We start from the raw sequence: 19,376 nt of genomic DNA, 5'->3' as shown, positions 1-19,376 counted from the left end.
CAGTGGGCAAATGCATAAAGCGCAGCATAATTTGAAATCACGAGTTTAAAGTTTGTCGATCGCGCATCTCTAGTGAAGCTGAACTCTCCTGTCCGCATTACATTCGCACGGATCGACCGTCACAGAGCACTGTGTGCTCAGGCGCTGCCGCTGTCAGCGCAGTCAAAATAAAAGTCTGGCGTGCCGTCAAAATAAAAGTGACTCCAACAGCGCCTCCTGCTGGCAGAGAATGAGTTTGCATATATGCCGCCCTGGGAAACACTGGACTATGGTATAAATAAATTCAACTGTAGTGTAAAAAATAATGCGTTTTTCAAACCACCAAGCATGAGAGCATGTTCTAGTACACCCCCAAAACAAATTTAAGACATTGTAAAAGAGCATAATAGGACCCCTTTAAACAATACTTACTGTACTAATTATACTAATTGAAGAAACATTCATGCTTTGTATAGTTTCAGTGTTTTGGGGGAAGGATGCATTTATTTGATCACAAATACAGTAAAACATTAAGACTGAGAAATATTATTACAATTTAAAACTAATTTCTATTTTAACATATGCATTTTAAAACGTAATTTATTCCTGTGATGACAAAGCTGAATTTTCAGCCTCATTACTTCCGTCTTTAGTGTCACATGCACAATCCTTGAAAAAACATTCTAATATGCTGATTTGCAGCTGAAGAAACATTTATTATTAACACTAACAGTTGTGATGCTCACTATTTTTGTGGAAACACAAAACATACATTAATTTCAGGATTATTTGATTTATAGAAACCTCAAAAGAACAGTTTTTTTATGTATTTACTGGTACTCTTGATAAATTTAATGCATCACTTCTAAATGACATTACATTAAACTTACATTTAAAAAAAAATGCACACACCCTAAATGTGACATTTCTGCAGATAGACAGGCAATTATTAAAATGGTTTGTAAAATCAGATAATCAATTAACCTCATTAATATAAAAAACAGGGTGTACAGTGTAAAACCTCAAAACCTGAACTATAGAAAGATAATTAATTACTAAGCCAGGATAAAGCATGAACCGCATGAAATATGCAACAAATAACTCAGAATTACATTAAACCTGGGTTTAGCCATTTCTGGTTGTGTTGTCTGTCCATCGCTCTCTCTCTCTGTCTCTCTTTCCCCCATAGGCCACCTCTGTTGAGTCTCATTGTAACTGGAGGACAGGAACATGAGATTTGAGACGGGTCTCTACTGCTCGCTCAAGCTCCACTGATTTAGAATCAGAGAGCCAGTGATTGTGATTGTGTTTAAAAGGCTGTTCCACCCATCCAGACATCATCATCATCATCATCATCATCATCACCCTTGTTCTCTGTCCTCTCCTTCACCTTTTCCCCTCTCCACCTCCCTCCTTCTCTCCCCCCCACCACTTCTCCTTCAATCACGCAGTTCCCAAATGAAAGGTAAACAAGCCTGTGACAGCCACGGTGATGACGGGCTCGTTGATTAAAATTAGCACAGGTTGTGAAACACAGACACACACGCTCACTCAGACAAAGTCTGTAATTATGTGTCTGCCCTCCGTCTGATAACAGCTACAACAACCTACCCTTAAGACAAGCCAGAGAACTTCAGAAATGCAAATAAAAAGTTTTATCGGCACTCTCTTTACCTTGTAATTCACCGTTCAACCTCAAATTCTTCAAACAGCACATTTTTTTATGAGCCAAATATTTAAAAAGTACTATTTACTGGTCTCATAAAATCTAAATTCAACTTCATGAAGGAGGAAGCAACAGCAAGAAACCGTCTCCCCGTTAATACCCACAGCACCACTGATATGTTATTACCCTCCAACTCCATTTCAGCCAATCACGGGCCAATCTCATCTCACCACTGCAGTAATTCAATAATGTGTTCGTGATAAGATCCACCTCAGGACTCCACTCAACACAGCCCCCCCCCCAACAGAAAAACAACACAATCACGAGCCGTAATGCTATTTCAACCCTAATCAGCTTCTGCTATAAAATTACTGGGAAACAGATTGAACATGAAGCATCCGACTAGACCGCACGCCAGCTGACTGCTGCTCCGCTCTGTGAATGTGACGGGACTTGGTTGTTGAGTGAATTTCAGCATTTGACTTTATGATCTGTGACTCAAAGCCAGCAGAAGCATACGAAACTGACCGTGCATCTAAAGATGGGGGTTTTTTCGGTTCACCATGAGTTCTGGTTGCCAAATTCGATGATTCTTGGGTAAAACCAACTGCAATATTATCTTGTAATGTATATATTTATATCCTTAATATCTAAACAAGTTAATGCATCTTAATATAAAAATAATTTATGGTTATGTTTTTTATATTTTTTATTTTTGTGTTTTTTTTTTATTATGATTTCCTACTACACGATTGCCAATTTTTTTCTTTAATTATTAACCTCACCATATTTTAATAGATTTATGCTTAAAACAGGAAGAAAAATCACCAAAATAATTCCTTAATATCTTAATTTTGCTCCTCAAGTATATGTGTCTGTTAAAAATAGTGTTTAGCCATTTGTACAGGAAAACAAGACAAAATACTGATTAAGACAGATTTTTTGCAGTGCAGTTTTAGTTAAATCATATCAATAGATGATATGATGTGCATTTTAAGCCTTTGATAGCTTTTACGGTGTAATTTACAATATCAAATAGTTATTGCTTTGAAAAGAGTAAAAAAAGAAGTAATCTCTGTTAGACAGACATAGTACAACAGACAGACAGACAGAATGACAGACGGACAGACAGAGCAACAGACAGAATGGCAGACGGACAAATAGAATGAGAGACAGAGACAGACAGAATAACAGACGGCAGACAGACACAGACATAGGAAGAGAGACAGACAGACAGACATAGCATGATAGACAGATAGAATAACAGACAGATACAGAATGACAGACAAAGAATGACGGACAAACAGACATAGAGTGACAGTCAAACAAAGGACGACGGACGGACGGACGGACAGACAGACAGAGAGATACTTTAGGACAGATAACATGGTAAATTAGTGAATGAAAACCAACAATCTCTCTAACTATAGAGCAAGATAAGTTGAGGCTGTCCTAATGGCTCAAACAGCACTCCAGCACACACACTAGGACACTGATTGGCATGAAGTGTGTATTGCAGTGTTCTGCTGACGCTCCACAGCTAGTGGTCCGGCATAAGCGCCTGCTCTTATTTATTTGGATTCAATTTGGAGTGCCGGATGAGGAGCCAAGGGAACAAATAAAATGAAAGAAGAAAAAGAAAACCACAACAGCATTAAGGAGTAATTTAATTGTTCGTTTCTCCATCGCTGGTTCCTGCATCCTTTCTTCCTCAGATGCAGGTAGATCCGTGATGTTTCAGCATCTGTGGCTATAAAGACTCCAGCCAGATCTATTGGTTCTCTAGTTATTAAGATAAATCAGGTGTTTAAGAAATGATCAAGGTTGCAGCCACAGAAGCATACACACGATAGATGATATTTTATCAATTTTCTTACACACACGGGCAATACACAAGCCATTTCGCTTAAAGAGCCATTTAAAGAGCTTCGCTCTTATGCAGCGTCTGGAGTGTCATATCTTCTGAGTCTCTGGGTTCCATCAGGCCTCATTTAGCACACAGATCATCAGGCTCAACACAACACACACACACACACAAACAGAATATCAGGCACAATGCTAACAGCCTGTGACATTCAGTAACAATGCCATTTCCTCAAGCTAATGCTGCTTATTTCACCTTGTGAAGTTCAGAGACTTTTCTTAAAGGGATAGCTCTGCCAAAAAATAAAAATATGACATCATTTATGCACTCTCTTGTCTTTTGAAACCTGCCTGACTTATTTTCTTCCATGTCCAAGCTGCTCTTGTCTATAATGAACATAAATGATTATCAGTGAATAATGCTTTTCACACAAAGCTATTAAATGGCTTAAAGCAGTTGGAATATAGCTTACAATTTGTATGAACTACTTTTATAATGCTATATGGAGCATTTTCAACCTTATGCAACTGGTCCCCATCCACTTCCATTGTACAGAAAAAAGCAGCATTACCATTACTCAAAACTTCTCCATTTGTTCCAAGAAAGAAAAGTGAGTGAATCTGTGGTGAAATATCCCTTTAAGCATGTCTAAATAAACAAAAACCATCAAAACAATCAATCTCATTGTCTCTTGAAGTATTTTCAGGTGTGTTTCATCTAGATTTTGTATTCTGAAAACAAACTTGTGACCTTTTCTTGTCCTTCCTGTTCCTCTCGTCGGTGTCCATCAAACATGCTTTGATTGTGTGTCAAACAGTGAAGTCCCTCTTCAACAATCACACCTAACAATGCTCCCTGTAGCGTCTTTCTGTCTCTCTCATCTTTTCTCTCTCGCTCTGTGGCTCTCAGTAGGAATGCCTGATTGCATACTGTCTTTGGTGCTCTAAAACAGATGCTAAGAAATGCCAATGCTGAATACAGAGGATATGGGGCTAATCAACATCTACAAAAATAAAAGGTCAAGAGGAAAGAGAAAGAGCATGAAAGAATGAATGGAATAAAGAAAGAACAAAAGAAAGAAACAGAAAAGTCAAGGCCACCAATATCCGGCAGAGAGCAGAACATGATGCAAGCAAAAAAAAAAAAAGTACAGCAAAAACACTTACTTTTGTATTTGAATTGGGCTACTTTTAAATCATTTGACCTTTTAAACAACACTCATATCTAATTTTCCTCTTCATTTAGAATTTTCTAGTCTGAAATTATTACTTGGCACTCAGCTAGGGTTAGTAAATGCACACGTGTGCCACCATTGGCACATGAGCGATAATAACTAGAGCGATTAACATTATTTATATATTTATTACATTTATTTAGCTGTTTTTTTTACAAATGCTGAAGCATCTGTCCCTCGCATCTGTGTGTCACATTCAGTATTACAACAATCCTTCCTCGCAATAGTCACAGAATGTTTATTTATGTTTCTTAATATGCTATATGAGAAGTCATATGATACAAAAGCGCAAAAAAAGATGCAAGAGTTGTTACAAGGAAAGAAACTACGCATGTTGTGTATTTAAGAAGGAAAAAAGACATATTCATCACTTTCACTTGCTTTATGTGTCAGAATCCAATATCTAAATATTAAAGTTAAATCTCTGTTCAGGTTCAAGTTTGAAAACAACATATCAGAACTGCAAAGTCAACTCAAGTCAACTATTGATGGGCTTAACGAAAAAGAACCTTGTTACTCTTGAACTCACTGAAAAGATTAAATTAAAAAATGAAATCCTACTTTGAAAAAGATTTGCCAAGCTTGGACATATTTGAACAACTTTCTGCAAAGGTGCAGTTTATGAAACACCTATTTGTATCAGTGCTGATCCAGAATTTAGTCTCCGTTAGGATGTGTGAAACCTAAATCAGCACTCTGACTTTGAAAATTTTGAAAGGTCTCATAGAAACAGCTTTTTTTTGTGACAGAGAGCCAGTTATCTGGAAGTGCCTGTAAAGCTAGAGAGTTTGTGATGGAAACTCTACTAAAAACAGAGTCTGACACCATCCACAAACACAACAACTTTCATTGGTGTAGAGAAATCTGACAGAGCTCATACACTCGCACACACACACTTTCACACACACCCCCATATACACCTCCTCACTCCACTGGTGAGGGATTTTTCCATTTGCACCTCTCCTACCCCTATTGTGCTTCACAAATCAGAACGACAGACAACAACTCTCCTCCGCCCACAGCCCCGCCACTCACCGTGATCCACCTCTCTCACTATCTTTCTCTCTCTCTCTGGGGAACACCAGCATCATGCATAAACAAGACCTTCCCTTTATCCTCTCGCTGTAAGCCTAGAGGAGAAAACTCAATTTGTATGCGTGTGTTCGGAGAAAAAGAAGAATCTCCCTGCTTTGTGATAATCCCTGCCCAACACGCAATGAGCTTTTCTGGTTCTTTTTTCTTCTAGCTCTGCTTCTTTCGGTCTGCAGCTTTGTGGGATTGAAGAGACATACGAGGAATGGGACATACATAGGAATATATATGGGACATACTGCATTATTACTCTTGGATCCATCATATATACAACAGAAAACAATATCTAATATAGTCAGTCACAGATTCTCAAGGTGCAGATTAAGTGTTTAGATACTTTGTGGGGTTGCACACTGAGCCTTGTTGCTCATATGAGAAATGCAATTTGAATTCTGCTTGCAACATGCTCTGATTCCATTATAAGATCACATTATCCTGTCATTCCCCACTATACCTGTCTGCAAAGTCATGCAAAAGCCTGGAAAATGAAGAGTGTGGGGGGAGGAATGCTTTGTTTGAGCCTTGGTGCACATACAAGAAATTAAAGTTTGAGTTAAACCTGCAACGTGCTCCAATCCCATTCTTGCTCACTTTTTATAATTTTCCACTCATTATAATATCCACTATGCTTGTCTAAAAAGTTGTCTAACAGCTTATGGCCCCCAAAAAAAAGAAAAGAGTGAGGAAAAAAAGTGGTCATATGAGCCTCGGTGCAAGCGCAAGAAATGCAAGTTCAAGTTCAGCCTGCAACATGCTCTGATCACATTCACTCTCACTCTCCATTTAATTTTCCTCTTATTCTCCTTTATATCTAAAAAGAAACTAGGCAAAAGCTCCAATAAATTGAGAGAGTGGGGGAGTTCAGCATCTGTGAAATAGTTAATATGAGCCTTGGTGTTTATATGGGTGCTGCAAATTCAAATTCAGCCTGCAACACGTCCAATCCCATTCCCCCTCACTTTACCCATACTCTTCCTGTTATTCTCCACTGTACCTGTCTGAAAAATATGCAAAAGTCCAGAGAGAAAGAACGAGAGAGCACTGAAGCAGTAATGAACTCTTCAGAAGGAAGTTGAGGATTAATTGATCTGTAGGAGTCGTGCTGGAGGAGAGAAAGCTGTAATTAAGCTACAGAGGTTCTGAATGTGGTTTTATAATGACTGCTACAAACACATTCACTCAGAGACGTTCCATATGACATCGCACTCGCAAGTAATTGCAGTCTCATGCAACTCTGACAAAGCCGTTTTGCTCCAAGACTGGTGAAGTACTGTTTTATTTACAGAATTTTACCATTTTATGTCACTGGAAAGCAGTACAGTGGCTTTGCTATCTCAATAGATCAAATCCTCATGACCTTACAACCCTACTGGTGAAAATGGCACTGCAAAGGCACAGGTGTTTAAACATCTGTACCGTTCAGCCTTGCATGGTAACTGGACTATGTCCAAAAAATTGATATTATACGAAATGCCTGTGTATATGTGACATACTTTATGTAAAATGTATTAAAAGGCAGTGAAGGTTGTTCTGAGAGGTCGGGATCTGCTTATTTATGGATTATTTAATGAATATTTTTTACATCCATTCAGTCGGGTCAGACCATCTACCAGCACTAATGCTTTAGGCTTGAATGTCTGTGAAGTTGCAAACTTAATTAAAATACGGAACATTCCTGTGTCGGCTTCAATACATATTGTCATTTTTCTAATTTATTCCCTAAGAAATCCATGAATGGCCCCTCTGCCCACGTAATGAAACAATGACTTTCAACTCTCTCCTCCCTCCCTCTACTGAGTTGACTTATTCAATCTCCTCTCACCCTTTCAGGCGACAGACACTGTGCCTGTATTGTGACGGCACAAATGAACAGTGGAAATCTCATCTCCTATTTGGTGGTGCGAGGTGCTCAACCAATCAAATATTCGCCTTCTTTCACCTCTAAAGCATTTGAAGGAACATTGTCAGAGTCTTAGAAGCCCATTTACTTCCTTATCTAATATTAATCTTCACGTTCATCTTGCTCTTTTTGAGCCCAACGGGTCAGCTGTAATTGGTGGTTTGCTATCAATTGAAATCATACTTGAACAGCAGTGACGCAGAGAAAATTTAAGTTGGTACACTTTGCAAAGTTGACACACACCAAGAATATTGTATTTCAAGCAACACCTTTAAAGGGACAGTTCACAAAAAAAGTCAGTCACACTTTATTTTAAGGTCCAATTCTTGCTATTAACAGACAGATTTTCAAAATTGGGCTGACATTCTGGTCACTTTTGCTTTTACTATATTGAGTATTTCTTTTCATCTTAGCTGTAATAAAATTCATTATGGCCATTGGGAACAGTGTTGGGTGTATTGCATTACTACATTTTTACTGTACTTTAATTACTTTTGCCTTGAAAAGTTAAATACGGGATACTCTTACTCTGTAATTTGACTACACAGTTACTTTTGATGTAATAGCTTTAAACACTGTATAGACTATAGAACAATTCTATATAAAACAAGAGTGGATTGGTCACACTTTATTTTAAGGTCCAGTTCTCGCTATTAACAGACCATTAACTACGACTTTTGCCTCAATAAACTCCTAATTTGCTAGTATTAATAGTTCGTAAGGTAGTTGTTAAGTTTAGGTATTGGGTAGGATTTGGGATGTAAAATATGGTCATGCAGAATATGTGCTTTATAAGTACTCATAAACAACCATTATGTTAATAATGGGCATGCTAACAAGGAACTAGATAATAGTGACAGTTGGTCCCTATACAAAAGTGTTACCAAAAAGTCTCTATTTATTCTATGGAAATAAATATGGAGAGGAGAAAAATATAAAAATACTTAAACTATGAAAATTAAATGTGTACTATGACAATAATGGAAAAAATAAACATAGCAAAATAAAAACATTAATTTATTAAATACGTATACAAAATAAATAAACAGCATAATAACCCTCAAAACAAATAAATAGCATAAGAAATAAAATGTAATATATGTAATAAAAAAATTAATTAATTAATAGTTACACAGAAAAATAATAAAACTGCAAAATAATGCAACTGCAAAATAAAGTGCAAAATACTACTCTTTTTTTTGTAAACTATTCCTTTAAAACCCCTATACAACCAGAAACACAAAAGCTTATAGAAACAGAAAGGCGGAGAGTATTTCACTTTTTTTAAACTTGTGGCTTGAAAAGGAGTATGAAATTTTTTGTCAAGAAAAAAAAACCTGTCTGTACTTCTGAATGGTGTGAGAAGCATCTGCCTCTCACCTCTCTCCCTCTATGTGTCCTTCACTTCTCTTTTCTTAACACCTTGTGCTCCCTCTCGATCATTTCACAGAGTGTGTGTCTCACAGGGATTGTTAGAAGAAAAAAAGGGAAAAGAAAAACAAGAAGGGACACACAACTGTCAAGCACCACTGATTGAAACTGCAAGGTCATTTTAAAGAGTGAGAGAAGAGGGGAGAGAAAGAGACGCTCTTTGGCATGTCAGTCTCACTCCAGTGGGGTGGGTGTGTGTGTGTGTAGCACAGAGACGCTGAACAAAAGGAAGCAGCTCTTACAGGTGAATGATACATAGTTAAGCGACTCTTCACCCTGATGACTTCAGGGGCTCCTCTCCATCATCGCCCTATTCACTCCTTCCATCCTATTCACACTGCACCTGCCAGCCCCTCCATTCAGCTTCTCCCCATCCCCTCGCTCACCTTGTAGCTCCCCGCTTTTGCTGTAGAGTTCCCTCCTCTGCTCTCGCAAGTACGCGCTCATGCTAATGGCATGAGAAGACGACTCAAACCTGCAAAAAGAAGTCATCAAAGGTCAAAGATCACGTAGGAAAGCAGGTCAAGGGTTTTCATTTTAGTTTAACCTGAAATCAAATGTGGGTTGTAAACCCAAGAGGAAGGAGAAAATAGTTTCCCATGAGGCACTTAACCCAGCCTATTCATGTGGTTCTTGTCTGCTGTAACCCTTCCCATTCCAATTCAATTCCTGAATCACCCTGCATGAGCAAACGTACTTGAATAAAGACTGTTTAGGTCGGAGAGGTTTCTTCTTGGCGAAGAATGCTCCGAAGTCTCCGCCGGTGCTGGCGTAGGACAGCTGGGCGGAAGGCTCTGCAGCGCTACGGGTGTTTTTGACATCCAGGTAGTCCATTAGCAACACCTGAGAGAGCATAAGAGCAGGTTTTGACTGACACATGCAGTATTTTAATGTTTATTCAGTTATACATTACAGTAAACATCCAAATTCATTTCACTTTTTGACACTTTAAGTAGCTGTTCCACTAGACGTGCTAAACAGATAGTGATAAACAACTTATTAGAGCACTTACTGGCACTGCACTTTGAAAACATAAGCGAATGGGTTTAGAATAGGGATGGAATGGCCGATTAATCCAAGGATTTTTAAAAACTTTTTGATGCCAAGGACACCCAAATGAGATGATTCACTTGCGAAAAGACTCCTTTCTAAATATAAAGCCAGCTGTGTAATTTCATGCGTATACAGAATAATTTATGTGAGAAAAACATGATTTTTTTTGTTCATTATAATTAAAATAATTATGTACAATTAAACATTTTAAATAATTAAACAATTATTTATTATTCATCATTTATTGTAATTTAAATACAAAAAAATTTATTACTCTGTATGAAGCTGACAGCATATTGTTTTCTCCCCACTATTAGATTAATGCCGGTTTCACACTGGACGCGCAAGCAGAGCAGAGGCAGAGCAGAAGCGGTGCGTATGCAGCTGAACTGGGGCTTGTGTGCTGCAAATACAGATGAGTATCGTTCATTTAGTCATGCTTTTCAGGTGTTCTCCTACAACTGTCTGTCATGTGCTTTGATATGGGCAGCATGCTGTGATGCGGCCGTGTTCCCCTCTGTCACGTGAATATAACATGCTGTACATATAGTTTACATGATAAAAAGTAATCTTAAAGTTAATAAATGCCTCTAGTTTTAATAATTTAAACAAGCCTTTGAAGTTTGGGCAATAACTCCTGGCAGTGATGTGTTTTCGTGTAGTTGATTCTGTGCTAACTCTAATATTTGATGTTTTTTAATCATGTAGATTTAAGTAGCAAATGAGAATCGCTAAAATTATTGAATATATTTTGAGACAAAGGTCTTCTTAACGATTCCCAGTTTGGTTTAAGATAATTAAAGCAACCGTTTTCAGTTTCAATAACGAGAAGAATATGTAAAAGTATGGTATTTGGGGTAAAAAGCGCCCCTGCTTTTGGGGCTAAAGGCACAATAATTAACATGATAATTAATAGATGGCTGACTTTTCCAATTGTTGACATGACTTGGTTAGATTCAGATGGTAAATATCATATATTATGTTGGCTGTCCACCTTAGAGATAATCACCATGTTTATAATGAAACCATCATATTTAAAAACATGATATTAATCATATCATAAAATATAATTTGTTGTTACTACTGTAAATCTATATTAAATTATTATGGGATCGCCTTCATAATCTGTACTTTTTATTTTGCTTCTGTATTTTAAAATATATTTTTATATTAATATTTTAATGACAGCATATTTACTGAACGTTATTCATCAAAATAAGCAGAAAATAGCCTAGTACAAACTTTGCTAAAGTGATTGTTTTGAACAAGTATTAACTTAGACATTATTTAAAAAATAACATTATTTTAGCTAAAGTAGCCTATTTATCAAATACTGTGTGCCTTTTACCCCGTGATTGTGAAACACGAAACACCTCACTTACATGATTTTATGGTGAAATTGTTATTTTTCATGTTAATCAGGTAAATTTTGATATAGAACAATGCACTGTGGCTTTAATTCAGCGTAAGCGGCGCAGCAAAAATAGACTCGGCGCCGAAACAATCGCGGCACTGCGGCTTCTGCTCCTGCTACGGACTGCCGCGCCGCCTCTGCGTGCGGTGTGAATGCTCTAATCTGATAACATGGGCGCTGGAAAAAATATGCGCTGCTTACGCGTGCGGTGTGAAACTGGTCTAATGATATAAATATACACTATTGTTCAAAGGTTAGGAGTCAATAAGACTATGTTTTTGAAAGAAATTTCTTCTGATCACTAAAGCTGCATTTATTTAATCAAAACAGAAAAATACTGAAAAACTGTAATATTGTAACATTTTTCTACAATTTAAAATAACTGATTTCTATTTTAATACATTTATTTTACATATATAGATATATTAATATATTTCAGTTGTCACATTATCCTTCAGCAATCATTCTAGTATAGTGATTTGGTGCTCAAGTAACATTTCTTATTATTATCAATGTTGAAATAAGCAGTTGTGTAAAACGGTTGTGCTTCATTTTCAAAAGATCAGTTTACATTTTTTTTCATTATTCTTAGATGAACAAAGTAGAACTGCATTTGAACTGCATTTATTTGTAACAATGTAATGTTTTACTGTCACTTTTGATTGATTTAATGCATCCTTATTGAATAAAAAATAATTTCTATTAATTAATAATAATTCCTCTAAAAAAAAATCTTGCTGACCCCAAACTTTTGAACTGTAGTGTATAAACCTGAAAGAAAGAAAAACACATTTTCAATTCATTCTGATTTATTTGTACAGAGATTTAAACACAAAATATTGTTCATAACATTAACTTTGAAAGCTCTAAAATTCATTTTCTAGTTAAGTTATGTATACCCCTAGTCTCGAATGACTTGACTGCATCAGTTTGAACCAATCTGTTTCTAGTTCTGTCTCAGGCCCATCTTTCCCGGCTGTCTGTGTAAATTCGAACGCCTGCCATGTCCGCCAGCAAAACCCATTAACTCTGATTAAAACTGCACATCCGAGTTCATGAATATCCCATTCAACACTATCCATAACCATTAAGGGAGGTTCAAACAGCTGCAAGAGGACTGAACAAGAAGTTCAAGTAAACTTTTCCACAAATTAGCAAGCCATTTTCCAATGGCTCTATAATTTAGTGAAGCAATTTGCTTGGTCTATTTCTAAATCCCAGCTGCAAAACATTGCAAAGTGGAGATGGAATTAGGAAAGGACAGATGGAACTACATCTGACTGATAATAGCATAATTAAACAGAGATAAGAAGGGAACTGTTTATGAGAGGAGGGGAAGCCTCATCAACAGCTATTCCTCAACCCACAGACAAGTCCAATCTGGCCAGGCCGTTACATTCCTGTCAGATTATTAATTACTAATGCCCATCTGATCCAGTGATGGAGCGGGTCTCGCATGTAGACCCCCAACTTAATTAAATGCCAGCGTTTGCCTGATGAAGGAGTCTGGACCCACTTCAATGACCTCGGAGAAGGGAACACTGAACTTTTAAAGGCAATTAACCATGGAGGATGAATGGATGGTGGGAGAAAGAAAGAGAGAGAGAATTCATGATGAAATCAGTAAACACAAGAAGGGGGACAGATGGAGAGAGATATTCAAGAGAGATTAAAAAGTGATAAGTCAGCAAATTCATCCCAGCAAAGCAAATTACAAAATTCCTGTAGTACAATGCAATACATTTTCAAGTTCCCTTCATATGGAGCTTACTTTTTTTACTTAATGCTTTATTATCTAATCAATGTGCCGTACAATAGAAATTTGTCTTTGGCATTGGCATAAAAAAGACAAAGGTACACAATTAATAGAATAAAAAAAAAAGGTAAAATAAAGTAAGAAGATATTAAAAAAAACATTAAAAATAATAATAAAAAAACTTCAAATGTAATGTAATGTTGTCACAGCTACGGTGGAATGAAACGCACGAGGAAGATGATGAGCAATGCAAATAGTCTTTAATAAATCCACAAGAGGGTAAATCCACAACAGAACAGGCAGAAGCACACTTTGGGACGTAGTAGACCGGACGACAAACAGTGAACTGAACACAACTTAAATAGGAGGGCTGATGAGGGTAATTAATGACACACACCTGAACCAAATGACAATAATCAGACATGAGGAAAAACTAGGTCACACAGAACATGAGGAATGAAAACACAACAAAAGTCCAATGGGGTGTGACAAATGTAAATGTATGTTTAATAAAAAAAAAAACTTTAAATAAAATAAACTTTAAAACTTTAAAAGTCAAGAAATAAGATATTTCTTGATATGAATAAGATATTATTATGACTACTTCAAAAAATTTTTGAAAGCCTGGCAGAGCTGGTGGACTGACGGGCCACGGTGGAGAGGAGGGAGCTAGGAGCCATGGTGGAGCCGATGGTTCGAAGGGCCGAGGCGGAGTCCAGGACCGGAGGCTGGAGGTGGAGACAAGGGATCCTCCAGCCACGACGCCAATGGAGACTGGCAGACCCGCGGCTATCCCACCGCACAGATGGTGGGCTGAGGGTGAGCAGAGGGGCTGCCAGGAAGCAGCGGGGGTGGAGCTGAAGAAACCGGGATGACAGGAGGAGCAGGAGAGGGAGGGTGGTTGGTCATCCAGACAGGTAGAGGGTTCAGGGACGGTGTGTGCCGCCCACACGCACCACATTGCGACTCCCAATACCGGGATCGCCAATGACAGGGGAACGACCTCCATGGTCGTTTCAGGACAGATAGACAGTTCGGGATGGGCAGACAGTTCAGGGCAGACAGAGAGTTCAGACAAAGGCGGGAGAAGAGCGGGCATGTCTGCATATATATCCTCTATATATGCAGTGGTTCTCAACCTTTTTTTTCACTGGGCCGCACTATGGTCCAAGTGCAAGTCTCGCGGGCCGCACGCATATCATTTACATATTACGTCAGAAATACAAACCAACCTGATTTATTACGTTAAGTAGTAATTAAAAAATTTCTATAGGTATATTTATCATGTCTGTGAGGCATGTATTCGCTGAGTTTCGGTTCATTTTTGTGAGGCGTGCCTGTTCAAGACGAGACGGCAGAAAGCGCAGCATGTTTGATTTCTTTATTTTATAAAAGCACAACGTTTTGTTGATATTGTGATTGCACACAAATAAAAGTAGACCCTTTACAGTTACGAATGATGTATTACTCACCTTTATGAGTAAAAATGACAGTGTATTCACTGAAAATAATAAGTGATCGCACTGGCGTCTCTATGTCCTGCAAAGCGCGCTTCAGCTTCCACTCTCCGCGCAAAATATTGGATATAGCGCACCTTTATCTAGGTTTAACGTTTAAACATTGTTATATGCTTGAACTGTTTTATATCTATAGATTTTATTTTAGGCAAGTATTTAGTAAATTTTTTAATTAATGTAAAAACTAAAATGAATTGTAAAACTGAAAGTATTTTTTTTTAAATTGTGTTCAGCATGGTGGGCCGCATTTGAATTCGTGACGGGCCGCGGGTTGAGAACCACTGCTCTACGCTCTCGCTGTCCATAGTGCTCTCCCCCGTGGCGAGCACTGTAGCCGGCTCTCGCTCCTGGTCTGACATGTTGGGCTCTAGCTCCATGGCGATCCTCAGCACTGTCGCTCCATTCGGCGGGCTCTGGCTCTCCGTCAGCGATGGGCTCAGACTCTTGCTCTGGGCAGCAGGTTGATGGTGGGCAGGGCTCTGGGTCCTGTCGCGTTCCGGAATGGGGTAGGACACTCTCCAGACACCGAAACATGGCCTCCCTCCAGTTCAGTCCAGTGGTGTCTAGGAGGTCTGGAACAGGGACTTCATGGTCTCGTCGTCGTACGGGGACGTGACGGCAAGACGGGCGAATCTGAGGGCAAACTAAACTAGATCGACAGAGAATTTCGCCGCCCAATCCATAACGAAAAAGACAACAAAAAAAACTTTCAAAGAACCGAAAAGAAACCGGGGGAAAAGGCGCCGCTTACTATTTCTCTTCTAGGTCCGGTCTTCTGTCACAGCTACGGTGGAATGAAACGCAAGAGGAAGATGATGAGCAATGCAAACAGTCTTTAATAAATCCACAAGGGGGTAAATCCACGACAGAACAGGCAGGAGCACACGTAGGGACATAGTAGACCGGACGACAAACAGTGAACTGAACACAACTTAAATAGGAGGGCTGATGAGGGTAATTAATGACACACACCTGAACCAAATGACAATAATCAGACATGAGGGAAAACTAGGTCACACAGTTTTCGAGGAATGAAAACACAACAACAGTCCAATGGGGTGTGACAAATGTAAATGTAATGTAAATTTAATTTTAAAAAAAACTTTAAATAAAATAAACTTTAAAAGTCAAGAAATAAGATATTTCTTGATATTAATAAGATATTATTATGACTACTTAAAAAAAAATCGTAAAATAACCGAAGCAATGTTTAAAAGATGAAAATAGTGAAAACAGTTTTCGTTCATTACAATATGACAATTATGATAAAGGTAAACATAGGAGCCAATAAAAAAAATCACTACACTGTATAAATGATTTTCAAAGTTGAGAATAAAAAAATTATTACTGGAGTATGTTTTACAAGAAAACAATTAAATTTCAAGTTCAATTGAATGTGTAAGTAATTATTTGTGAAATGTAATAGCAATTTCTGAGTAAAAACTGATTCTGCAGCAAATCTTTTTTTTTTCAGTGGATGCTGCTTAGAATGGATGATGTAAATATTGGTCATTTAATTGGTAATTAATTCAATCCTCAATCCTCAATATAACTGTCCAAATTGTTGGTAATATCCTTTACGTTTTAGTGCTGGAACAACAGTAGCAGTGGTGTAGTTTTATCATGCTTTAGCATGAATTTATTCTTCATGGTTTGTGTGTACTGTACGTGTATGAAAATATTTGTTGCAAGACATTTAAAAGAAAAAAAAATACAGGAAGATGAAGGGAGGAAAACTTGAAGACAGGACTCATTATACCACCACCACAGCCAGCAAGGTCACTTTCACTAAAACACCTCATGCCTCATCAGAAGTGCCTTCGTCCCCATTATAATGCGGCTTATTAGAACAGCCTTCATTTTTTCCATAACAACAGAGATGAAGCGTGGGCAGCAGCAGTGCTGTGTCCATTTTAAAACACCAAACAAGTAGGTGGAAACAACAGAGGCAGCTCAGCCAACAACACAAAGAATGAGACTGGCAATAAAACATGCAGAACAAACTGCTTATCTCCAGCAGGAACGTCTAAAAACACCACATCAAACACAGACAAAGAGCGGCCCACTTATGATTTATGCCGCCCATGGATGGACACAAACTAACAAAAGACCTGTTTTACATTACTGTGAAGTCTCATAGCCGGTGTCATAGCTGTGTTGAGAGGGCAGCTAATATATACACCAATCTATGTCTTCATGAAGAAAAACCTCCACAAAGGAAACCTAAGGATGGGTCACGATAACTAGTCGGTTCAGAAAATATAGTAGTTAGGTAAATTCCTAGTAAATGAAAGATTGTCATTGACTTTTCTCAGGAAAACATCCTCCAAATGATCTCCAAAGGGAGAACAAAAACAGAATAAAATCAGCACTTTGAGCAGCAGTAACGTGATGGACACACTCTGAACCCTTCCATTTCCGGACGTTCATTTCACAGGCCCTTTTCTTTATTGGAGCCTTAAAGACTAGGTTGTTTTAACAGAAGAGAAAAATCAATATTCATGGCCTCTTCCAAGAAAAGACCAGCTTGAAAATGGGCTTGGGAAACAAGAGCCTGTGAGAAACAGCAAATGGCTTTTCACACCAGATAATAAACACAGAGCACACTGGCTGGATTTGTGATGTGCACAAATGCGTATCCCACAACAATTCTGCTTCCTTCCGAATCGACGTCTTTAGATGCGCCTGGAAAACCAAGAGTTAATCTTTAGTGAACCTTTAAACCCAGTCCCTTGTCTTTGAGGACACATTCTCAATTTAATGAACAGCGAAAAGCAGCACTCACCCCCTCTATTAGCCACCAATCAAGCTAATTAAAGAAGAAAACCAGTGTTGAAGGATGTGCAGGTGAGCACCTGCTCTCTGATGATAGACGTTTGCAGAGTGCTTTAAGAAACAAGGGAAATAAACAAAGCTGCCTGCCTCTCGCCAACCCCTCTTGAGATTACGAAGAAAACGCGGTTTCTTTTTGTTCCATAGTTTCCAAGAAGGAGCCTGACACCAAAACATGACCATTTCTAAAGTGTTTTTAAGAATTAGGTGCATACATGACCTTTATAACTTTTAACAACACAAAAATAAACTTTTGTCTTTTTTACTCATTTCAGTGCAATTAAAAACGTATGACCTGACTGACAATAAAACTATAATCATTATGGAGGAGGGGCATTATGAACCTGTGATTCTGTCTCCATGGATACCTTACCATTATTCATAATACAAGCACACATGGGTGTTTGGGAAACACAAATAGAGACGAAAAACAATCTAATATAAACAACAATATGTTATGCTTAACATAATGCTATTGATCTTGGATGCATCCAGCCAAGGTAATATGTTAATATGACACCTCAGGTAAAAAGAAAAAATTACAGGTTGATTAAAAGTTGATTAATCAATCGCTTTGATATATTATGCCTACATTCTGGCATGCTATTTCATCAGATTTTCACTTCATACACACAAAATATATAAATATATGCCCATTAATAGAATAGTAGCTGTTTTATGCCAGATATATTGAGTTCAAATAATATTTTACCATATTTTCACATAGAGTTAAAAGGCAAAATTAAGAGAATTTATCTTCTGATCTGTCAGCTGATCCAAGCATATGTTAGCAGGAAATCTGGTGCTTATCCACCGCAATCACTCTGGAATTGAAAGCCATGGTCTCAAGGCACATGTGGTGAGGGAATCAGTGTGTTACAATGTCACAAATGCAAAGTAAAAATGTAAAAGTCACAGCTACGAAGTAATTATGACAACACAACTGCTATAAGTCCTGTGATTGATTTAGTTAAAGGGTTAGTTCACCCAAAAATTAAAATTAGTCTCTGTTTTACTCACCCTCAAAGCATCCTAGGTGTATGTGACTTTCTTCTTTCAGACGAATCCAATCGGAGTTATATTAAAAATTGTCCTGGCCCCTCCAAGCCTTTCAATGGGGGTAAGCGGGTGTTGGTTGTCAACAGTTCAGAAGACGTGAAATAACACATCCTTAATAAAACAAACCTCACACGGCTCCGGGGGGTGAATAAAGGCCTCCTGTAGCGAATCCATGCATTTTTGAAAGATAAATATCCATATTTCAAACGTAATAAACACTTTTTTCTCACTTCCGCTGACTGTCATACACGGAAGCCGTTCCAGCGGATGACGTAAGACGTCGACGTTGCGTGATTAGTGACGAACGCGGAGACAAAACTAAACAAAACAATTAGAAGCACAAAACGAGCATTTGTAAAGAAAAATGTCAGAGGATTTCGATATAAGCCAAGAGGAGACTGGCTTTCCTTTGCTAAAGTAAGGAAATACGTCCTACGTCATCCGCCTGAACGTCTTCCGCGTATGACAGTCAGTGGAAGTGAGAAAAAAGTGTTTATTACGTTTAAAATATGGATATTTATCTTACAAAAATGCATGGATTCGCTACAGGAGGCCTTTATTCACCCCCCGGAGCCGTGT

At 38.1% G+C, this 19,376-nt stretch overlaps 1 protein-coding gene across 1 annotated transcript in view; it reads right to left on the bottom strand.

The window, feature by feature from the left end:
* Positions 1-19,376, bottom strand: part of exoc4 (exocyst complex component 4) — a 128,223-nt gene that overhangs the window by 81,469 nt on the left and 27,378 nt on the right. The window contains exons 7-8 of the mRNA XM_016534785.1: positions 9,864-10,009; positions 9,553-9,641 (exon numbers count right to left, since the gene is read on the bottom strand). Of these exons, the coding sequence (XP_016390271.1) occupies positions 9,553-9,641; positions 9,864-10,009 (235 nt within the window). The remainder of the gene's footprint in view (positions 1-9,552; positions 9,642-9,863; positions 10,010-19,376) is intronic.

The sequence above is a fragment of the Sinocyclocheilus rhinocerous genome, unplaced genomic scaffold (assembly GCF_001515625.1).
Source record: "Sinocyclocheilus rhinocerous isolate Xijiao unplaced genomic scaffold, SAMN03320098_v1.1 scaffold153, whole genome shotgun sequence".
Lineage (NCBI taxonomy): Eukaryota > Metazoa > Chordata > Actinopteri > Cypriniformes > Cyprinidae > Sinocyclocheilus > Sinocyclocheilus rhinocerous.
The sequence above is the reverse complement of the archived record's forward strand: the minus strand, read 5'-3'. Positions and strand labels throughout refer to the sequence as shown.